The 25,184-nt window shown below is 38.6% G+C and overlaps 1 protein-coding gene across 2 annotated transcripts in view; it reads right to left on the reverse strand.

The window, feature by feature from the left end:
• Positions 1 to 25,184, reverse strand: part of ATP8A2 (ATPase phospholipid transporting 8A2) — a 278,010-nt gene that overhangs the window by 94,548 nt on the left and 158,278 nt on the right. For both annotated transcript variants that reach the window (XM_059465994.1, XM_059465993.1), the window contains 6 exons: positions 15,409 to 15,483; positions 12,654 to 12,776; positions 11,551 to 11,629; positions 7,835 to 7,896; positions 7,450 to 7,506; positions 3,635 to 3,742 (listed from right to left, as the gene is read on the reverse strand). In XM_059465994.1, the coding sequence (XP_059321977.1) occupies positions 3,635 to 3,742; positions 7,450 to 7,506; positions 7,835 to 7,896; positions 11,551 to 11,629; positions 12,654 to 12,776; positions 15,409 to 15,483 (504 nt within the window). The remainder of the gene's footprint in view (positions 1 to 3,634; positions 3,743 to 7,449; positions 7,507 to 7,834; positions 7,897 to 11,550; positions 11,630 to 12,653; positions 12,777 to 15,408; positions 15,484 to 25,184) is intronic.

Here is a 25,184-nt window from a genome sequence, read left to right on the forward strand (position 1 = left end):
ATAGGAATACTCCTTTTCCTGCCAACCCTACTCTCCCTTAAAACAAAAAATTTCTGCTCAAGGTGGGGAAAGAAGATACCTGTTTTTATTTATCTTAGATAATGTCTAGATCAAGACTCAAACATGAGCACTTTCAAAGCATCCTCTTGTACACATATGCATGCTTTCAGGTACAGGTATTTAGACATGTGGGGGGTGGGAATACCTGCACACAGACTTTAATTCCATACAGTGCACTATTATTCCCACGAACCTAAAGTATGCTTCAATTCCAATGAAGAAATCAATACAGAACAGAGCATTAGCAGCATATTTCTTGCACCATATGTATGACTCATATAAGAAATAAGCACAAATGCTAGCATTCACTGTTCCCTTCAGGGCATTAAATCTCCATCCCCAAGCAAACAAACAAAATACCCAGGACTGCATGAGGGCAGGATGGTGGCTAATGTGCTCATCAACAAAATACCACTGGGCTATGAGCTACAAGCCCTGTAAGTTCAGGGACATGATAATTAAATAGGAGCTCACATCCTCAGAGTGGCACATTTTTGTACCACTTCTTCCAGATAATGAGTATCAAACTAGATAGCTCTTTTTAAAAACACAAATATCTACTTGCTTTCAAAAATCTGTGGTGGTAAGTCATAACTACCCAAAAGGCAGGAAAGGACTCATATATTGTAAAAAATACTGTTATCTGGAAGTGACCATTCAAAATCAATCAGTTCTCATCAAAGCATCTTGGCTTTTGTAATTTTTTGTCTTTGGCAAGACAAAAAAAAGGCACCAACTCTTCTCAGTGTCACTGTTCATGTTAATATATTAAAAAAATTCAGTTGAAAATATACAGAAATTCAGGAAAGCCAAGAGAGCTACCAGAGAGTTTGCTTACATTATTATTTCTGATACTATTAAAGAGAAATTGTGCATCTGAAAAGGTTCTCCCAAAGCAGAAAGAGTTTTTTCCCAAAGTACCAGATGCATACTATTGGAAGACTTCTATTAAGGACTACTGAGATTTTAATCATGGCTTTGTCTTAATATGTCACAAGTACTCCATTCTTAATATTGTAGTGAAAATAGAAGAAATATATTGACTCTGACAAGAGAGAATAAGTAAGTTGCTTTCCTTTGCCCCCAGGGAGGAAAAACGGTATTATATCCCTGTGAAAATGCTCAAGATATTATGGGCAAGAGAAAGAAATACTTAGTGCAAACAGTTTAACAAACCCCAGCAGAAACAAAGCATCACATATTTGAAGTCTGCCAGGTTTCATGCTGACATTTGGTGAAACAACACAATAAAATGCTTCGCACCTCCTGTGCCTTCTACTGATGGCACAAAGTCCTGGCGAGCACAAATGCTAATGACTATTCCAGCTAAAATCAGCTTCCTTCAAATGCTGTTAGATTTGCATAGTATGAGGATCTAAAATATCCTGGAGTTCAGTTTATTTGAAGATAAGCCCACTAACAAGATCTGAAACAAGAACAATGCCTTTAAGACACCTTATTATTTATAAATGAACAAAAGAATACAGCAAGAGTAAAGAAATTGTTAAAGTTTAGGCAGCAGGGCAACTCATTTTACTGACTAGAGCCTAACACAGTCCCAGCTCATTTCACCATGAGCTGGTTTCATGACAGCAACCGATTACTCAAGAGACTCTGTGGGAGTTAATGTGAGTGGTAAACAAGCTCCCTTTACCTTGGGAGCTTTCCTTGATTTTACAAAAGGATAAAAGCGAAACAAAAAAAAAGAAAAAAAACCCCCACATTTTTCAACGGCTGCTCCTTCTCTCAAAAATACAAGAAAACTGGTAGAATGATATTGAATCCCTCTAGCACACACTGAAAGCCATAAGACAGCTTATTTGCTTGTATTCAAAAATCATCTCTATAGAATGATCACCTATCCTTAACATTTCAGATTGATAATTACTGATCCACGTACACAGCTCCACAAGTACTGGACTGGGACACTCCACCAGCCAAGGTAAACATGTTCTCCATTTAAAAAAAAAAAGGAGAACAGATTATTTTCATTTTGGCAAGATATTAGTACCACTTCTCAAGTTGTAATGTCAGAAAATCAGAGCATAAAACCAAAGGCTAAATACAACCACTTTCTAAAAACATGGTCAAGAAAAACCAAAGCCTTATTAATGTGAAGGTTTTGTTCCAAGACCTGTGGTTTTATATGCTGCAGCAAACTCTGATGACCAGCACAACATGAATTTTGCTTAAGTTCCAATAAAAAATAAGAGTCACTTTTGGGAAAAAAAGAAAGGCAACAGCAAGCTAAACCCCATAGTTTGGCCCCTTGTGTGTGAAGCAACATTTTGCCATATTGTCTATATATTAGAGGGCTGACATATTAATGGCAGCACTAAAGTCTGCTGTAGAGGACAAGTTGTTCTTGAGTCTGCATGATACAGAAGTCAAATTATTGCCTGATATACGAAAATGTGAGTTAGAGCTACTGATGCTGTGTGTGCTGTGAAACATGCCAAGATCATCAAGAAATACTACCAGAGGACTGAGGCTTTGTCTGTCAGTCACTCACCAGCCTGTCAGCTGTCAGTCTCAGCCATAAAAAGCTGTCCATGAAAATGTATCATAGCCTCCATTATCTTCAGTGTTTTAGAGCATAATAATAAAATATGTATTAAGCCAGAACAGCAACAAAACCATGCCTGACTGCTCTTGAATACAAATGTGGGAGCAATCTGAAAAATCTAATTGGCCTGCCAACACTTGAGTTTTTTATTATAATTTTCTAGTACATAAGGGTAGCAATCTAAGAATATAATTTCTTGAAATTATTAGACAGATAGCTTTTCTTCTTTCTGTATCCCATCTTTGCATGGAAGTCTAAACTTATAACCCAATGCATTTTTCAGGTAAAGCTGAAAGCCATTCCAATCTCTACAAAATAACTTTTTATCGTAAAATTACAAAATCCTTAATTGTTACAATTGTTAATTGCTATGCCCTTATTTTAACTATGCATTAATCTCTTGAGTGATTTTGACAGGCCTGCTATTCGATCTTCTCACCAGGGGTTGAAATAATGACACTGAAGGGAAAATTTTACTACCTGGAGCTCAGCTGACATGGAAGAAACAAATCCAGAATTCCTCCAGTACCATAATCAGCAATGTATCAGGTCTCCTGCTTCTGACCATCTCATTCTATTCTCAAGGAAATTCTGTTTGTTTAGAATGGATGAAGGTAAAAAGCAACAATATGAAACCAAACATATGGAAAAGAACAAACCCGTGACAAAATGAAATCCCAAACCAAATACATTTTGTCAAACACACAAAATCTTGCCAGGACTAGACACTAACAAAAGAGCCAGTACTACTGCCATCACAGTGAATTGGGAATTGTCATGCAGTACCCACAGTGCATGTTATCATGGACGATGTCAGTTTGGGGGACAAAGAGAGCTCTTCTCATGAGGAGACTAAGCTAAATGAATACAGGGATTAAGAAAAGGTTAAAATGAAGCCCAAGCACTCTGACTAGAGCAGCAGTGCTTTGCCAGCACCATGTGAGCTCTGAGGCTGACAGCAGGGAGCTGTGCTGGGCCGTATCCCCAGAGCCAGGTGTTGGTACTGACCTGCCCCAGCATGTCGGGCGCGATGGGGAACGTAGGCCAGATGGCCGAATACACGCCGAAGAACACGAGCCAGAGCACCATGCTTCCCCAGACGGCCAGGTGACTGAACTGCCAAGAACAGGGAGAGAAACAGAGTTAACACACGGCACTTCCTCCATCCACCCAGTCCAGAAGTGTTTCTCTGTTCAGGTCTCTGTCGGTCTCACTCAGGCCTGTCTACTGCTCTTGGTTTTGGGCCAGTAGCACAGGTTGTTCAAACAGCACAAAGCACTTCTCTTTAATCTTTGCTTCATAGCAGGGCAGACAGATACTCTTCTCAGCCAATCTGTCTTATTTGGATCTCCAAAAACTCGTCAGATTTTCCTTGGAACCATAATTTCTCTCATCTAGTTCCTGTATCCTGTCACGCACATTCCAGATTCAACATGTAAATCAAGGTAGGAATTTTCAAAGGCGCAGGTTAAAGTTCACATGGACAAATCCCCTATGGCCGTGTACACATACAAGCCATACACATCACTTACCTTCTCTGGAGGAAGATTCAGTGTTGTGTACTACCACAATCAACATCTACTGGTCAACTTTGCCATTTGTTTTTTTGTTTTAAAGGTGTTCTAACTGATTACACACATGCAATACAGCTTACATCTTTACTGGTTCTTTAGTCTGTAGACTCACTAAGAGAAAATAAAAACTATTAAATGACCAAGAGCACATCCAGCAAAAACTTCTTCTCAGTGGCATTAAAGTAATTTTTCCTACACACCCAAACTGTTTTTCTGCTCAGATGATTTAAGTTGTTTTACTTTTACACCACAGTGGATGGAACCAGTAATTTCAGTTGTAACAAGCAACTGAGCTCATTATTGGCTCCAACTTTTCTGGATGCCAACAACTCCTGCGGCTGATGACTTTGGCTCCAATTCAGAGAAGTACCTGCATAAATCTTAATTACTAATTACATATGAGTTCAGGAACACGGGAATGAATTCACATACTGGGTGCTGGTGGACACAGCATGTTTGTTCAGCTCTCAGCTTTATATTTCCTACTGGATGACTATGTCTGTTGACTTTTTGAACAGTATGTCTGAGAACCAAAGAAGTGTCTGATATTGTGTTCTGCTTGCTGTGAGATAAATAAAAACTTCTGGAAGAAGATTGCTCCTAATGTGCAACCGCTGGACATGCTCAGAAAGGACAGCTTTCTCCAGCACAGGCAGTGAAAACAAACAAGCAAAGAGCCTGCAGCACCAGTGCAGACTGGCAGATAGTTGGGATCAACTAGAGACTACCTTACAGTAGAAGCATTCATACAAAATGTCAGAGGCAATGGAAAGAACACTCTTCTAGGCACTCTCAGAAAGCTGGAATTTTGTGTAACCCTGAAAGTTGCTGGGCTAATAATAAGCAAGACATGGGATAGGCCCCTTCCTGAAGAGACACAGTGGGCAAGAAGATTTGTTTTCAAACTTTGCTATTTATTCTGTTTGACCCAGGAGATCTGACCTCAGTAAATAAACAACTCCTTATGTAAAACAAACAAACAAGAAACAAACTAACCAAAAAACCCCAGCCCCAAACCCCCACATAACCAAAAAAAACCCTCCAAAATACCCACATATGTGCTCAATTCTGTTTAAATGTGAAGAAAAGAAGGAAATTGAAGGATTTTTTTTAAATCCTTCAAGAGGACAAGAGGGATTTTATCCTTTGAGTCTACTTGCTCTTCTGAAAACTGAGCACAATTCACGTCAAGATTCTGACTAGAAGCCCTGCCCTGGTGAGCCACTGTAATGCTCAGGTCCCCACATATCAAGTACTGCAAGGCTGCTGCAAGCAGATTCTTGCATATACGCTACACAGAGGGTGTGGCTCTCCCATGTATCCTGCTTATCTGAAACAGTTGCTACAGTGTGGTAAAGCAGTGATGAAAAAAGCTCTGTGTGTTTGGGAAAAAGCCTACTGCAGTGTTCCACACAGGCCCTACTTAACATGAAGCTACTCCACTCAACTTCAATGGGTGGATTTTATTATCCATTATGTTGCCACTTTTATCAGAGCCTTTCTTTCCACACTAACTACTGGATATACCATGGTCCCCAAAACTTTGACTGCGTTTTTTATTTAAAGTTTTCTGTTGAAACCACCTTGTTCTCCCTTGTGGGTCCAGAGTGTCCCTCTCACTCTCTAAACAAATTGCCTGTAACCAATCCACTTGATGATGGAGAAGTGGCTTAACTCAGTGTTGTAAATTTAATACTCTTCAAGTAATCTGAAGATTCTCTGTGTGTTGATTCACTCATAGCTGAAACTATAACCAACATCAGATTTTGAGATGATGAGAGTCACTGTTCTAAGCAATAGGGCAGGATTTAGAAGTATATATGGAAAAAATGGATTCTAAACACAACTGTTGTGTGAATAACAATAATTTATCTGTAAAATGCCAGAGTTATAAAACTCCAATATCTACTAAACATTATGGTATCTTTTAAAAAATAAGTTTAGGAATAAGGGGCCCATGATTATCCTCAAGTGGCTGAAAAGACACCCATTACCTATCCAGGGAAGAGGATAGAACAGAAACCATCAAAAAATTCACAACAAAACAGGATCTAAACAAGCTCACATGCATTCAATGCTGACTTGGTTATATGCTTTTCTGGTGCACAAGGGATTAATTTAAGGATTTTTGCATTTTAAAATGTTGATACACAACACAGAACTGATGCATAAGCAACAGCAAAAAAACACTCAAATTTTATTTTCAGATGAGAGAATGGGGCAGAAAATATTAACATCTCCTTAACAATTAAATAACCCATACAGACAGCATTTCATCTTTAAAATTCAGAACAGATGTCAGCTCATTGATCTTCACAATTCCTCTGGGAGGAATGTAATAAAACATTTTACAACTAACAGAAGCAATGAGGTTAACAAGCCAAATCCTTGAAGAAACTGGTAGAATAAGAATATGTGTCCTCAAAACATCTTAGCCTTGAGGGCAGAGTTTCTTTGTACGTCATGAAAACTGGATTCCCATAAAGTATCTTATTGGTGTGCAGAAAAAGAGACTCCATCAAAATTTAAAAAATTGGTGTTTCAGAGGGGCTAGGGGAAAGGAAGGGAGAAAGGTGCTGAAAGTTCATCAACACAGGAGCCCTTCCCTCCCTGTCCCTCAAACTCTTTGGAGCTCACTGCCCTGCCGGATTCTGTCACCTATCTGTAACAGAGCACTTGCCCATTTCAAGCCAATAACTCAAATCAAGGAAACAACATAACTATTCAACTGACATCCTTATTACACTAAGTTTCAAAAAGAAAAACCAAAAAAACAAAACAATTCAACCAATGTGGAGTCACCTCTAGTTCTTTTTACCTGGATCAAAGATGTTTTCAAGCCTAGCTGTTTATCTGTGGGCAGACACCTTTCATTCCCTATTGCATTAATTTTGAAGGAGCTACAGACTACAAAGGAAAATTTTCTTGATGCATTTTCTTAAGCAATTTCAGTAGTATGTTGATTTCACGCAAAATTCTGCTCATTTTTAAGTAGAGATGTTGACAATATGCTTTTAGTGTGCTCTTCCCACTTCTGTCAGGCTGCCCTTTTTCATCACAGATATCGTGTGATCTACGAGTTCATTCCTCTCACATTCTGTACTTAGGGAGCTTAGCAGCCTACCCTTACATGAAAGACCTAATTAGAACTCTGAAGTCCCAAATGATTTTTAGTACTTCTTATCTGTATCAATACTCATTAGGGAGGAAGGTGTGCTAATAAAATAAAAGATACTGGAAAGTACTTACTCTAGTCCATGCAGTTGTTTCCAAGCCAGCTTTCAGACAAACAGTGACTACAACATACTGCAAGGAAAAAGAAGAAAGAAGACAACTTCATTACTAACACTCTCAAATCCCAATCTCCCCTTTAAACATAAAAAGCTACTACCATTTAGGCAGCAACCCAGGAACTTGGTAGGGGATGCAGAAAGGACAGAGCAGAAACTATTGTTGGTGCGTGTCTGGGAAAAAAATTAAAAGGAAGAGGGAAAATCATGCACTCAGCATCAGGTTGATTTTTTTTTTAAAAAAACTCACATATTTTCTTCAGGTTTACACCATTTTCTTGTGGTGAAAAAAAGGCTGGAAAGAAATTCTACCATTCAAAGATTGCTAGGATACACAAACTTACAGTGTAAACTATGTTTCCAACAAATAAATAGTCAACTCCCTGTCCATTTGTAAATACTGCATCTGAAAGAAGAAGATAAAGAAGATCACCTTTGTTGTCAGTTTATCAACAGAATGGACAAAAGCACAAGGAGATTTTCAGGAGAGAATAACTGGCCCCAACCTTTCCTTTTTGAACATCGAAAAGCACTCCTAGAGACCATGAGGTAATGGTAATGCAGAAGTTGTGCTCAGCTGGGCCTCAGACACGGCGCATGGAGAGAGCATCCATCCATCCATAGCTCCAGTTGCCTGAAGCTGGCCTAGCAAAGGGGCAGTGTTCACCAGACCCTAACATGTAATTTGCTTGTAAGAGCTGAGGTATATCCCTGCCACTTTTTCTGTTGCTATCTGTCCTGTAGTGTAACTTCTAACAATATTTATTATTTGCATGCTTGTGATGAAAAAGCAGTAAAACACCGGCTGACTTGTGGTGAAAGAGAGCTGAGCTAAGAGCAGGGACAGTTTAATTTGTAAAGGACACATATCAACATGTACAATATCTCACTGGAGGTTAGTTCCATAACTGAGCAGTACTCAGTCTCTGGCCACCCGTTCTCTATCAGCTGTGCACAAGGGTGAGTACATACATGCTAATCTATCATTTGGAAGTGCCAATCTTGGCAATACTTCAAATGTCATTTAGTCTCTCAGCCCTTGCTGAATCAAACTGGAACACCATGAAAACACATTCAACCACCACATGAATGCCAATTGAACTTGTACTCACAGGAGTTTTCAAGCATTACTCAAGCATGATAAGTATTGCTATTTTCACATGTTTTAAGACAACTGCTAGGGAAATACATGAACAGCAGGGACAAAAAGGCTTATGATAAAACCTTGGATTCATTCCTAAACACATACTGCCTAGCAGTGTGAGCAGTTCTGCCATGATGATGCCTTAAGTTTCAGCTTTCATATTATCCAGATTCTGTCCTGCAGTAGTATATAACTCTGAACTTCATATCAAATGCTAGCAAGTTCTCCTCACAGTTTAGTCAGACAAAACAATTCTTTTCCAGCCCAAGAACCAAGGACACCATCGCAGCTTCAGGCCCAAAAGGTATAAACAACAGCAAATTGAGAAGAGCAGTCTGAGAGGATGGGACGTAATGACCTGAAGCTGTAATTGGTCAATGAACCCCAATATGTAAATGGACCAAAACTTATACAAGTGTGAAAACTTGTGACCCACTGTCCAGCTTGGGTGTAGTCTCAGCCAGGCTCTTGTAGTGCCCAAGGTGCATCCTTTGAAGGTCTTTCAATAAATACCTACTTTATTTCTTTAACACTGTCTAGCCTCCATTCTAGGTAGCCTCTCAAGGCATCAGTAATTTTGTTAGATTTATTTGGAAAACTGGATTTGACATTCTTAAACAAAAGTTGTGTGCTTCAGGATCAGTAAATATTTAAGCCTATAAAGAAGAGTTCCTGGCACCCTGATCTCTGTGATGAAGATCCAGTCTAGCTTACACCTAAAAACCCCTATACATTTATACAGTACAATTAACCCAAGCTTACTTGTTTTGTTTTCCTTCTACCATGCTGCACGTGGCTGTCTCCAAAGAAGTGACAGGCTCTGAATAGTCCCCAAAAGTTGCTAGTTCTGTATCTCTGCTTTCTTTTCAATATTAACTACTAAGAAACAGCAGCAGAGTGACTAACACTGCAACTGGAGCTAAAGCCTGAGACAGCTAGGTTAGGAGCTGGCATGGTTTCTAGCCACTGGCATCCTCCTCAGCCCAGCTCCTCTGCAGTGGCTTCAGCCATTTACCACATCATTCAGGGACACACCAAGATTTTACAGTCACCCTGCTCTTTCACCTGGTGCCCATGAAATAGGTGGAGAGCACTAGGGAACTTAGTCTCCCATGCCAATTGAATCGTGTTGGTGCCAAAAGGCTCAGTTTAATGAGAAAAAGGCATTCCTGAACTCATCAGTTTTGCTAGAATAAGCTGACATGACACAGCCATGCTCTGGTGTAACATCACAGTGAACATTTAAATAATTGAATACGTTTTCCTGTAAGTCTCAACTTCTTTAGAGTTATCTATTTTAGTGCAGTAAGTTAATGTCTTTATTTTTCAGTGTTTTCCATGACCTTTCACTTTGGGAGGCTATACAGTCCTGAAAGGAATGACATTTGTGCTAATGAGAACAGCAGCATGCTCAATGAACATTCATTTCTGAAGGTATACAAGTGCCCATTCCTAGACTACATGTACTTCACATCCTAAGGAACTCAAGAGGTTAAGGACCATCCCAGTGTGAATGGCACATTTTTGTCTCTGGCACTGAAATCCTTCTTACACTTGGAAATGCAAAGAAACTTGAAAATTCAATATTCATTCCTCTCTGGAAAAAAAACTGAGCAATTTATTCAAAGGAAGTCAGAAAGTTAGCCTCTGTGCTGGTATTTCTGTCTTATAATTCTAATTGTTGAAATTTAAAGCACATTATCTATTTGGGAACTACAAAAACCTCTATGGAAGACTATGTAATTTTAACTGTAAACACTACAGATGTTAACCTAAAATTTCTGCAGTTGAATTTTAAAAAGAGCAATTCGAGGTTAACATTTGTCATAAAAACAGTGTAACAGAACAACAAAACTCCTCAAATCAAAACAAAAACCAACCAACCATAAAAGCCCCTCTCCCACAAAATGAAACCTTCTTTCAGCCCATGTACAGATGAAAGGCAAGTCCCTTTATTATATGGTCCATCAGCCATCGAAGTTCCCACTGAGGATATGATACTGACATTTTGATCAGCCAAGTACAGTAGCATGAATCTAATCACCACAAGTATCTTTACTATCATGCCTCTGACATGAGCATTCATCTTCCCTCCCTTTTTATTTCTTTCACCTCCTCCCCAGTTAGTCCATTCTGGAGCCTAGAAGGTTTTCTTAAAATCAGTGTTTTCCACGAAGGAGTTTCACTTGTGAAAAATTAATGATTTTAGATAAATATTCTCTTCACCAGCCCCAAATTCCTCATTTGATCTAATGCTATTTCTTACCACAATCAAAGAACAGATTTTCAGCGGTTTTTCCCACCTACACAGCTATACTGGAAAGCTAGGTAGTAACCACATGGAACTTACTGGTCCCTGAAATACCATGTAGCCGCATTACCCTGAAAGGTTGCATTACCTTGAAAGCAAAACTTAATAATAACCCTAATTTGTACACCAAAGAGTCTTATTTCCCCAGTATCTCTGACCCTTGATCTGGTTTACTTCCATTCCAGCCAGTTCTTTTTCACAGTACTGCTTTATGGAATGGCGGAGTTTCAACAAGATATAAAGCAAATGGTTCTAAGGCAGCTGCTGTAATAACATTATTCAATCAAATGCTGAGATCTCAACACACTACCATAAAAAAAAGAAAAGGCATTTCATAAAACATCACTCAGTATTTGGGTAAGACTTCTTAGCAAAGCAGTAGTTTCCTTTTTCACCTATTAAAGTCACTATATGAACAATAATTATGTTAGATTAGAATAATTTCTGAAAGCCACTAGACAACCTGCCAAGCTCAGCAGCTAAAGACTAGTGAACTGTCTGGCAGCATTATTTCTTGGGACTTGTCACGACCCCCCTTCTGCAAACACACTGGTTCTGTAAGACTGAACATCAGTTACTCACATAAGAAATAATGAAGCCCTTACCATGCTCCAGCACTTTCAGTGGAAACCAGAAAAGAATGATGGAATGGATGAGGGCATTGATGCAGTGACCCCAGAAAACCTGAGGGAAAACAAACCAAGCCATCAGTAAAGTCCAAAACTCTTGACCTCCCTCTAACTCCTAACAAACACTTCATTGTGTAGTTTAGAGTCAAAAAATGTTTGTCCTGAAGTGAAATACTCAAACTTCTGCAGGATCTATTTTCTCCTACAATTTCTGCTCTTTCACAAGAAAACACTGGTCCAATTCGATCATTTTATTCTACCAACTTGAAGCATAATAGGCAAGCCTGCTTCAGCTTAAGATCTTTATTGAAATAAGGCAGACAGCTTGAGTCAACTTTGTTTAATTACCTCAAAGAATAATTTTAAAAGAGTGATTCAGTATTATGAAATATTCCATTTTCTTTGAATGGATAAATACTTTGTGCCCCACAGTTATAACTAGCAGATAATATAATTTTGCACAAACTAAAGCTTTATGTACTCTACAATTTCCTCTCCAAACAAAGCAATCCTACAGCTTCCTTGATTCAGAAGTACATTTAGATGTGCTCATTATGGAAAAGACAGAATATCAAACACTGGCATTTTCCAGCATTTAAACAGCAAAATGAAGTAAAATGTGTTCTTCAAAACTCAGAAGCCCAAATAAGCCAATTCAAATTCTATTTTCCAAAAGAACTACTGGAACAGAGCTATGCTAACTATGAAAAAGCATCCTAGTAAAGAGTGCTGTGACAAGACATATGTTAAATAAATCCAGGCAATGTCATCATGGCTTATCAGTAGCTGTGAATTGAAAAATCATGCTTGGATAGGAATCTAACATTGAATCAAAGTTTATGGATATTTCAGGAGTAGTTTCAGGTGAAGTTACAGCATAAAATCCTTATTTATAAACAAGGATGTTCTTTATTTAAATAAAAAATAATCCCTTGGAAAGAACTGGAAGGCTGAACAATCACTCTCAGTGGTTAGCATAAAGCAGAAGTAACATCAGGAAATAAGTTATTTTTTGACATGAAAAATCTGGAGTATCAGAATGTTTATGTTTTTTCTTAGAGTAACAGAGTTTTCCTTACCCTTGTGTTGAAACCATCTGCATTTTGAGTGATTTTGTATAGCTGTGGAAATCGAAGCATGCTATCTTGAGTACACGACCGTTCAAAAATTCCCAGAGTAAAGGGTGGCAGTGCTGTGAAAATCTGCAAGGAAAGCAAACACTAACTGAAAGCAGCTCTTAGTTTTAAGTGTATCTCATATAATGTTTCCTTATCTAGACAAAAGCAAAATTCTCACAGACTTCAGTGAAGACTTACTACTACCTAGCATGTTATTTGGCATAATTTTCAATGGTCAAACATTAATTTGTAACTCTCAAATATTGACTTGTGAACAATAGAAACATGAAAGAAAATTAGTATCATTAACCAATAAATTAAACCCAAGAAGTTAAGTTTCTGATGTACCAGCAAATCCAGCAAGGGTCAGACACATCGGACTGCAATGGAAAGACAGTATGAATTTTTATAAAATAGCCTTGTGGGAATAGGTTCCAATATAACTGCAGTTGTAGCCATAATCAGATATGCAATGTGCTTAACCACTGCTACGTTTACAGACAGAGTAAATGTGGAAATCACATTTAAAAGAAAAAATCTACTGAGCAACAAAGGCCATTCTGCATTATGGTACTTTGGGGATTCCCCTGGCAGGCATGAACTGATAGGAACAAATTAACTGCAGTGTGTGTCTGTGCTACGGGCAGACGCTTGGATGACCAAGCCTCGGACGCCTTCCAAGACAGGCAGCAGGACACTCTGCCAGAAGCAGAGTAAATTAGCCTCCACTGACTTTAACATTGCTGCTCTTGAAGCATTTCCAGGATCTGAGGCAGCTCATTTAAAGCCAGCTTGGGTATCCATGCTTCTTGTGGTCCACAGTGCAGGCACAGAGGGAAAGTTATACCAGGGTGCAAGTCAGAACACTAAACTTCATTCACTTCCTTTTACATCAATAGTTTATATCAGAAACATCACTTTAAATCCTATACATACATTTATTTTTACCAGTTTGAGAAGTGTTCTTGAAATTAAGAAGCAGGTTGGAGTTATGAACTGTGTCTAGGATGTGTGCACATTTGGAGAAGGTGGGCTGTGATTCCCACCAGCAGCACGCTGGCAGCAGGGGAGCAGACAAAGAACAACGGGGAAGAACAGAGACGAGTGAGAATCAATAATTATAGCCCTTCATCCAGTGGGAATTGTGTGTCTTCACCCCTGAAGTGATAAACCAGATGGCTAAAATGGCAGCAGGCTGAGAGTAGAGAACTGAAACTGAGAGCACTGGTCCAATATATTCCAAAGAAGACCATGCTGTTATACAGCTTTAACGTACTTCCCCTGGTTTCCTGTGTTTATTGGGACATTTACATTCTCACTTGAAGTAAATCTTCCAGTGGTTTTGATCACCAAGGCAAACTTCCAGTGTGAACTAGTACAAAATCAGGAATTACAAAGCCATTATGATTTCATACACTTCATATTTTAATGAGACTACTAATGAAAGAAAGGGTTAATCTGCAAAGAAGAGAATGACTTAGTTAAAAGCACTTCAAAATCTCAGCGTGAAATATTGTGGAAGTCCCCAATATCTTACAAGCACTTTATTCTCCATGAGTCCACACAACCAGTTCTAATTTTAGAAAATACTGACCTCAAAAAACAAGGTTTAGTTTCTGATTACAGAAGATGAGTTTCATCCAGAAGCTTTAGGTAGAGTAGATAGTTTCATCAAATGAGGTTTAAAGATAATAGATGCAAATATCTAAACATGAATGACAGAGACTGCATAACAGTCAGGAAATTAGGGTGAAGGGAATCAAGGGAATGATAAATCCTTGAATAAGTATCTTCAACTAAGAGTATGAAATCTCATGGAATATGGGGGCTTGTGCCATCATTTTAAAAATTAATGTGACAGAAGTTAAGTGGTTCCATTAATACAATTCAGTGATAATTTGCTGGCTTTTTCTGTATTAGCATATATTTGGAATGAGTTTTTTAACGAAAAATTTAAATTCCCTCCCTGTGAAGAGACTTTTTAACACTACCAGTGTCCTAGCAGTTTATAAATCCAGGCACTGGGCCACTTGTAATATTGCAAAGGTAACACTCTCAAAAACACCAACACAGCTCTACAGTATGCTACAGAACTTGGTTCCAGAGATCCTTCAGACTTTTATCCATGTGACTGATTAAATAATATTACTGATTTAAGTAATAATATTACTGATTTAAGTAATTAAGTCATATGACACAGGGTAGCACCCCGCAGGCCATGTTGAAAATCAGAAACCACTCCCAGACTGCTGATGACACAGTGATGCAGCTTCTCTTCCTGTACCTAAGGGAGCACAAGTCAACCTGAAGTAAATCCTCTCAGCAGCTAACTCTCCAGGGTCTGAAGGGAAAAAAAATCATCAAAACTCAGAGATTAGGAGTATTTTGAGCATGATCTGTAACGAAAATATTCAGTACAAAACACTGAAAATGCTTTCAAAGAGAAAATTAAATTCTATCTAAAATCTGCAGATCTTTATACAGGTTATATTAGGTTAAACATTTCTTTCAAGGTGTTCTCCCAAATTTTCATTTTGCAATAAAAGTGAAATTTTTAAATTTTATTTTCCCTATCTCAGAGTGGATTCCAAGTGGCTTTTACAAATGAACTCACCTTTCCTGACATACACTTAGGACAGTTACCAGTGAAAAATGGGACACAACAAAATAACATAGTAGTCCCAAGCACTATCAAGTCAAAACATGCAGCACTTACCACGTTATACAGACCAATGCACCATCGCTCAAATAAGATCTGCCCGGAAAATCCATTAACGAAAGCAAACCAAAGCTGGAAAAGAGACAAGTTACAAAAAGCTTTAGATTACTCCTGCAGTCCATCCTTCCATTCACAGTAGAGGAGAAGGATGTGGAATACGGACCACCATCTGGAGAGAGATGCTTGTCATGCTCTAAAAATAATTATCAGCAGTGCCAGGCAGTTACTTTCAAGTCTTACATTTTAAATACTGGCCAAGTACTCCTCGTTTAAAATAAAATACTCAGGCTATGGAGCAATTAGTTGTATTTACATCATTGCTCTAAAAAATAGATGGCATCAAACTATTACAAAATCCTTATCACTGGCAAATTAATATGCTTGCAGCCAGAAGCCTGCCTCATTTCCATCATGTTTGCTAAAGACCAGAATTTTCAAGATAACTGCTTTGATGGATGTTCTGCTTAACTTATGTTGATTTTTACAGTCCTGGAATTACAATGATATCTACTTGTCAGTTACATGATCGTGATTATACTGTAATTTTATTGTTTAAATTATGCAAACATTATTATTTATTAAACTATCTATTTAATAATTAAAATTGGAAGAGGTTGCAAAACAGGCTGCAGAGCCTTCATCCTTTAACAAGTTTACAAATGCAACTGGGCAAGCCCTGAGCAACCTAGTTTGCATTTAATGTTCACCCTGCTTTAAATAGAAGATTGGGCTAGATGGACTTCAAGTGGTTTTCCACCTGAGGGGATTCTGTAATGACACAATCCCAGGAAACAGCTTTAAGCTTCAGTGCAAAGGTAAACTCTTTTCAGCATTTCCATGGATGCAGATTCTTTGAGCATATTAATCTTGCTTAAGCACCTTTTTGAAGCACAAACTGCTGTACTGGGTTGGAACAAAGTTTCTTAGTGGACATTGAGAGAAGTTTAGGGAAACAACATAACAAAGAAGGGGAAGAATTATAATTTTCCAAGTAAATTGGAAACTGAAAGAACAATAGCAGTTTAAGGGCGTCCTGAAACAGTCTGTATGTGAAATCATTACACTTATTAGATAACAAAAGATTTCTGAGAATTTCTGGCAACAGTCCCTTTCAAAATCTACAGTACACCATATTACTTTGTTCAAAATTATTTCAATATTGTGTGTGAGAACACTCCCTCTAACCACCCTGTTTCAACATATTTTGTGTTGCATTTACTTCACAAGTCCATGTTGCACTGGATGCACTATGCATTGCAGATCAGCCAAGTGCTAACCATGCCCATTCCCTTCCTGCTCCCTGAGAGCCCGTGGCACTTAGTGCCAGGTATCTTTTCTGACACCATTCTGTCACTCATTGGGCAGCACTCTCCTACCAGCATCATTTATTCTCTGGCTCACTTGTGCAGTATTAGTGGCCTAGCAGAATGTCTCAGATAACAAGCAGTTAGCTGTACATCATCTGATCTCTCCCTGCTCCCACCCAAAATGAATACAGAATAATCAGGGGAAAAAAACCCCCAAAAAAAAAACAAGTAGAAAATGAGACTGCATCAAGACCTATCACCGTTTTCATAGATGCAATATCTAAACAGACCATGACTCTAACATGGGACAGAGGCAACTTCATGCAATATTAAAGTATTTACAAGGTTGGAAAGAACATAGCTGTTCAAATAAGCACTGCTGCAAGACATGAAATTCACATGCTACACAAAAGGAGAAAGGGAAACTTTTTCACACAATATATGGCTGGCCTATGGAAATGTCTCCCAGATGATGCTGTAGATGCAAAAGGCAATTTGAAAAAAAAAAAATCACAGAAGGAATGCTGGAGACCAGATGAGTCTGCCAGAGAACTACCACTGTTCACAACCAGAGACTAGGTTAGTTGAGCTCTTATTTCTCAATTCTTACAGCTATTATATCACCATTCTTGTTTGATATTAATCATCGGTTCTAATGAACTCTCATTGTTCAAGTAAGAAACAATGACACTGATTCCAACTCATCTGTTTATAGCTATGCTTTGCACAGTTGGTAATCTGTTTAAAATTACTTCCTGCAATTTTTTAAACTGTCAGCTGCTCTTTCAAGTAGTGAGGTTCTATTTATTTCTCACTATATTACTCTGAAGCTTGCACTTTTCAATACCTGCTGCCCCTCTCGCAGCTTGTAGTTTACAAAGTGCCCTTGTAAATTTTCTTAAGGGCCAACAGTTTCATTCCTCTGTCACTTAGATGAAATGCACCAGCCTAGTATAAACTGCAAAATATTTCTTGGGTTTGCTAAAAAAAAGTGCCTTGTTCTTTCCCATTGCCAAACATGCATTCAATTAAAAGAGCCTTTAAGGACTCACCTCACCAGCTCTGTCCAGAAGAAGGACAGAAGACACACTCTACATCCCAACTTTTTATCATGAGTTCTATCTATTGCATTGCTACCTTGAAGGAATACTCTCTAAACCTCACTCTAAGGACACAGTTAATGGCCCAAAGCAGCACACTGGCCAGTCACAGTCTCACCCTTGCAGTGTTCCAGCCACTTCTACACATCAGCTCTTCAAAATAAACATATGACACCTCTTTGGTACAGAGCTTGAGGACCCAAAAAGAAACCACAATTTATTTGGGGTGTTCAAGTTAGGAACTTGAGGGTTTATTCTAGGAAGAATCTGAGCTCTAAAATAGCATGCTCCCAGATATTTAAGCAATAATGATCTAGGCATTTATCATCTCCAGGTTTGTTGCAATTAATTGCAACGATGAATGAGGGCAGCAATTCTAGAAACAATAAATAGCTCACAAATCAGAAGCCTGTCTGGCTTAGTTGGCAACCTGACTGTGCTCTGCTCAGTTTTCTAGATCCCACTGGGCAAAGCAAACTTCAAAGGTTTGGTAGCAAATGATGAGGCCTGTTATAACATTGGCTCGTGCTGCTTAGGAAACAACTGCTTTCTGAAACCATAGCTTCCCACAACCAGTCCTCCAGCAACAGACATAGCTGATTATCCATCAAGAGGGTAAAACAAAGCAGCCAGAATGTCTGTAGCTAGCCCATGGCTAGATGAAAAGCCCTAAACCAGGCAAATCTAATATATTGGATTCTTAGATTCACATTTCCCAACAAAAACATTAGCAATAATGATAACAGAATCACATAAAATATGGGAAGAGCAGAGCTGTTAGGATGCCTTACAAAGCAGCAGACAGGCTGCCAAAGCACAAATGAGAAACACCCACTCAATAGACCAATGCCTTCTACTCAGGATGTACCAGAACTGCATGGTGCAGAATCCACTAAAGACCCAATGTGCTAACACCACATTGAGATGAATGAGTCAATTTAGGAGAATATTGAGATGTCTGACTGCAGTAAATACTCTTGAGTCCTCTGCAGCATCTTTCAACATTTTTTTTTCTACAGAAAAATTTTCCCCCTATTTCAAAGGCTGATATAATTTGGATAGGCAAGAACTAACATTTAGAAAGTTCAGTGTCTGGCCAATCCAAAAGTCCAAGTTAAAGTCTTTTTCTTTCAGCAGTATCCACACAGGTAAAAATTAGAGGTGAGAGCATTTCCAACACTTACAAGTCTTCACGCACCACAGGTTCCAAACAGAGGGGAAAAGTTATCACTGTCACAATGCACTGGGAAGTAACAGGTCTGCTTGTTTTCTCCACAGATTCACACTACCAAAAGCTGACTGACAGAAAGACTGTCGGATACTTTCTCATACTTCCTCAATATCTTCATGTCAAGCGTAAATCAGATACTCTAAATAAAATACACATTTATTTTGAATTTAACACAAGCCATAAACTGCTATGCATGGTTTAAGGACCAGCTGCTTGTAGAGAGAACATAATGCACCTGAAGGTAAATAAATGAAAAAAACAAACCCAAACTCTCCACCTTAATGTTCATGTTAACAAAATGTACTGAATATATTTGAAGTTGCAACAAGCCACGCTTGACTCAGACTCCGTAAGCTGGTAGGAAAACTTGCCAAGTCTGCCTGGCTTGCCAAGCTCCAGGGGTTTGTAGGGCTCAGCTCCAGCACTGCTATGAACAAATGGACCCACAGTTATTAAACCTCTTTTCTGGCTGGAAAAAAGAAATTTTTTCACTTTAACTATTACCTAGCTGCCAAAAAGCTGGAAAAGCTTATTTGTAACTCAGCTACAAAATATATACCTTTCTCCTAAGAAACAAGAGGTCCAATTTAAATGTAAAGAGATTCAGACCTAAGGCTGAAATCTGGGCTGATACATTGCTGTGCTTTGTTATAACAGATATTGCAAAGATGTGAAACTAGTAGGTACTGTGCAAAAAGAAACTGCAACATTGCAAACTGAAAGCTAGCCCATGTTTCCTGCCTTGAAGTGGGGTTGCATTCTTTAAATAAGAAACTCCACTGCTGAAGCACTCGATGCCAGCTGTGATGTGGGCACTTTGCCACCAGAGAAAGGGGAGAAGGGAATAAACCAGAGGTCAGCAAAAGCCAACAGATGGTAATACTTGGTTAATATTGACTTCAGCTGCAGGCAAACTGAGGATCTCAAGGTAAACAGTCCCACACTGCTGTTTGGAGCTACACAGCACATCCACCTGCTCTAGAGTGTATTTTGAGAAAATATCAAGTATTATTTTCAGAAAGTATTCCTACTTGAGCAAGTTGGAAGGCAATTTTAATTGCATTATTGCTTCATGCATAATTACTGCAAAATTAATGCCTGAAATAGTAGGAACTAATTTATTTAAGCGCTCTAAGGCACTGGGATAGCAAATCATCTCTATTCTAAATGTGTATATTTATGAAGGCTTGATAATAGACAGCTTAACGAGTACTAGAAATGTTTTTCCAATTCTGCTAAAGGGCACAGAAAGCTAATGTAGTCAGGGTACCAACAATTGCCACAGGCATCAATTATAGCCAGACTGGATGCCTTTACTATTCAGAAATTAGTTAAATTCTCAAAATACCCTCTCTCAGCACACACACATTTTGCATGTTCTTACCAAACAGGCTGATTTACAGTTTGACCAATAAAGCAGGTTTGTGTGCCTCCCGTGCAGTTCATTAATAATGTATCCTGATTTAAGATCTCTCATTACAGATGTCTCTCTCAACACCAGCCTCTTATTCCTACCCAAATGCTTACAGCCTTAAAATAATCCCTTCATTAGAGAATGTACAGCACCAATTTTATAATGTAGGCAAAGTATGTTAGTAATAAGATTTGACAGGGTAGGCATGGCTGTCTGAGACTCACTTCATTTGCTGAGGAATATTTCCCTTGCTCCTTTTATTCCTCCCAGTGTTTAATAATTCTTTGCTGAAAACAGATCGATATTTTACAACTGAAAAGAATTTGCTCTAGGCCTGTGCACGCCAAACAAGTGCCTATTCAAGGTTAAAAATTATCTCCAGTCTTAACAATCATTTTCAAAGTTTCACGCTGCTTTTGTCTCATTAAAAACACCCTATGCACTGACTGCAATGCTTTGTCAGATAGATACTAGAGCAACCACTACAATAGAGATTTCCTGGCTTTAAATGTTGATTTATTAAATAAACTTGAAAAATAATCTTGAACATTTATTATTTTTCCTATTCTATTTTTTCTACTCCTGACTTCATATAGTTCATATTTCAGCATACTAAAGAGCACAGATTTTATCAGCTTCGTTTTTCACTGTTTACAGAAAAGGAATATGCAGAAAATTTTACTCCTTCCTTATAAAAACAGTTTTTGTGCTCCTCTTCTCTAACTGATCAGCTGCTAACATGCTTCCTGCAAAGCACAAGTAACACTCAATAGAGAGGCAAGGTCAGAGCAGAATGGAAGGGGGAGAGGACAAGAGGAGCCTCATCCCACACTTGGACTCACAATTCTTTCCATTTCAGTCCTCAGAATATTTCTGAAGACCTAAAATAAAGTAAGAATTAGCAAAGATCTGGGTTTTTTCTTCAGTGGTTCCCACTACAGAACAATTATGCTGCTTATCCCAGGAGTTTTGAACACTGTGGTAAGATACCACACCTGCAAATGACAATGCAGCATACATCAAAAGACCTTGACACTAAGGCCTCGTCCTGCAATATTTGTCCCCAAATACACTAATAACTGCATTGAAAAACATGACAAAACACAGCATGCCCTGCCAATGCCTTTTTTTTGGGTAGTGGTTTCCTTTTTTTTTTTCCCCTGGAGTTCCATGAACATCTGATCAGTATGCTAAATTATCCTATCCATGTTTATGTCACTGGTAAAATAAAGGCACAGCTCATTAGACCACATCGTTCAGAGCTCTAACACAACTTGGTTTTAAGACCTTATGAAATCACATAGAGAAAAGGCAGGCTATTTCTCCACCTCTCTTGGTGTGAAGTATTACAAGGACTTAATATTTGTCTAGCACACTAATTGCTGCAGAAGCATGACTATGATAATGTGATTAGAAATGGCCTGCCCTGCCAAAGGGCAGATGTACTTGTCAAAAGATGTGGTTAAATTTAGCAACTTTTCATAACATTTCCCTTTTACAAATATAGGCAGCTCGATTCTGAGGTTATTCTTCATCCTTCCTTAAGTTTTCTGAAGAAAGCCGACACTGCTACACTAGGATTTTCGTACATATATATGGGACACCCTTGAAGTCACAGGACTCACATAGTAACTTGTCAAAAAAAAAAAAAATTAATACCCAGCATGGTTCAGTCAAGCCCTACCAGGATGCAGTTTCAGTCTATCTGCATGGCCAAAGGGGTCTAAACCCATAGCTAGAGCAAACCTGCCACAACTGATGATGCTGGGAATTTGCATCATTATTCTACAAAGTACCCAGGGTGTCATGCTCTGGCTGGGAGTCAGGCTGAGAGGAAAACAGGCAGGAGCTTGTTGTCCACGTCCTCCTCCCACTCCCAGCCTGGGGAATGAGGAGGGCTCAGCTGCTTGGTTGGCAAGCTGGGAACATCGCGCCAGGCCACACTGTCTGCTACTGAGCAATGGAAACTCGTGCTATGGACTCCCAGTGCCATGAGCCTTCCTTTACAAAGCTAACAAATGTAAAGACAGGTTTCCACTGACATGGACATCATCCTTATGCACACAGCAGCAGTGACTACAGGGTTGCAGTCAAATTAGGCACGTTAACATGTCTTGGGGGGGCTTATTTGGTGGGGTTTTTGCCCCTTGGATTTACCTAATCAACTTCTTTAACTGCCCTTGGGTACTAGCACATCACTGTGGAACTGAGAAGTACAATATGGCTATTAATAGCTTACGGTATCTCCTCAGCACATAATCATGACAGACTGGTCTTGATACAAGTCTCACAACTGTGTAATTGACCCATATCACACACACAAGATAAGGACATGCTACTATATGGTTTTAAATGATCTGCTGGCTTTTCTGAAGCTATGTGGTATCTTTAACCACTGATAATATAACAGAAGTGCCTTGGATTTGTTATTCCTAATTTGTTCTCTAGTGCTGAAATAAACAAATGAAAGAAAGAAGTTTAACTATTTACATTGATAGGTGAGAAAACATCAGTAGTTTCAGGTAACTTATCCAGCTGAAATTCTGCTAAGCACTTGGAGACCACTAAGAAAATACATGCCCAATAGCAAGAAAAGCAGTATTGGAAATAGAAGATTAGGCAATTGTGGAAGAAAAAATGCTAAAACTATAACCCAAGTAAGGGCAATGGAAAGAAAGCACAGAAACAGCTACAAAAACCATCAACCAGTCTGGTACCGATGTAGAAGCAGAAAGAAAGCCAACAAAACACGCAGCACTCCGTGACTGAAGCCTGATAATACCACGAGTCAAAAGTGAGGCTGAACACACCAATGCTCTTCACACCTGGGATATGCACTAGGGCTCACTGCAACCTGAATAAAACACATCACCACAGAATGCAGCAACAAATATTTCCACACCTCTCATCCCAAAGCAAAAACAGATTGAGGCCAGGAGCTATGACACTGATCCAGCTCCAGAAATAAGCACAGAAAACGCAGCACACGCCCCCATTATCAAACATACTGTGTATTTGGGAAGGGGAGAGTGGAAGTGGAGTGAAGATTTTTATGAATGTAGAAGTATTAATCCCTTAGGGGTAAAGGGTATCAGGATGGAGCAGGATAGGTATTGAATTAGAGAAAGAATGTTTAGAATGGTATAATTCATGAGGAAAATGGTAGTACTTTTGTTCTTAGTTTCTTTCATTTCATAGCATTGTCTAGCTGGCAGTTTCCATTTAACCTACATGTAGCTTAATAGAATTACAAGCCCACTCAAATGCATTCTTTTATACCTGCATATGACACAATGAGCAACAGGATAAAAAGTAATAAGGAAATTAATATTCATTTATTGTTGTTAAAATATAGTTGTGCATTCTTATTTCCTGGATATGAACCTTTGCAATGTGTTAAGTAATCAAAATTATTTTAAAATTTCCAAGGAAGAGATGCAATCTGTACTGACTGAATAAAACTGAGAGTGACCAAGACCCTGACTGTTATTATTCAGCTCCTATTTTATAGGACATTTCACTTCAATTCTTTCCCTTCTTACTTTTATTTGCAGAAGTCCCTTATGTTACAGTTATAAATGCAGCTTCACAGACTTTGCTTTTCTTGTCATCACATAAAGGAATCCTTCTGCAGAGCTGCTGAATTAAATGTAATAGGAGCAGTTCTGTAGCAAGGTCATTTTAGGTCTGGGACTGCAGTCCCCCTAGGATTCCCTGTTATGGCTACGTGAAGGGCCAGGTTTCCCTTGCAAGTCTGTTTTTCCCCCCTTCCTCCCTATGAAATAAAATTCAGTCTCTGTAAGACCTTGAATTAAGCTACTTTTATCCAGGAAGTTTATATGAAGTTTCCTGACAGCTTGGAACCCAAGAAAAATAGCAAAATTAGCAACAGAAAAGCCAGACCACTACAGAAACTGTAGCTCATCTTCTGTCATACTGACAAGAGTAAAACCTTTACAGGGTAATCCCAGGAGCAGCCCATGTTTCTCATTACCCACAACCCTATTAGCATTTCAGCACAGAGACAATATTCCAACCCAAAACCACTATGATACATGATGCAATCTGAAAAGTTTCCCGGTACTTTCATTGCATTTGTTCCATTTTTATTAATACATCCATTTCCTTGGATGTCAATGGGGCAATCTAATAATAGACAGGACCTAACATTTTGTTTTGTACACAACTGCTTTTAAATATGCTACCCCTTCCCTTAAACTTCAAAACTAGTACAACAAAAAAATCTGTCTCCTAGTCTCCTTATGTCTCCACTCATGTAGAAAATACATACAATATTGGTAACTTAAGTCTACATTTATTGCTTTATGTGCTGGCAAAAGCTAAAAGAATTGAGTCCTAAACATCTTTTGCCAAAATACACAGCACATTGTAAACACGTGCAATCACTTCACTAGTAAATTACCTATTGATGTACTTCTTACTACAGAAATAATGTTTGAACTTCTTCAGGAAAGTGACTAGCTTGCTTTCCCTGCACAATATACAAAGAAATTCTTGCAGTGTCTTTAAAGCATTTGCTGTATCTTCTGATCGAGCTGTGTACAAAGAAAACGAAAGCTTTTCTTTGCTGAGAAAAATACTTTAGAGAAGAAAAACCTGTAAGCTTAAACACAGGAGCAAAGTATTCACATGATTCCCAAATTCAGTCTAAGATTTCATGATGTGGCTTTAGGAAGGCATTGCACATTCACTCATGACAT

Source organism: Ammospiza nelsoni, chromosome 2 (assembly GCF_027579445.1).
Source record: "Ammospiza nelsoni isolate bAmmNel1 chromosome 2, bAmmNel1.pri, whole genome shotgun sequence".
NCBI classification, from domain to species: Eukaryota; Metazoa; Chordata; class Aves; order Passeriformes; family Passerellidae; genus Ammospiza; species Ammospiza nelsoni.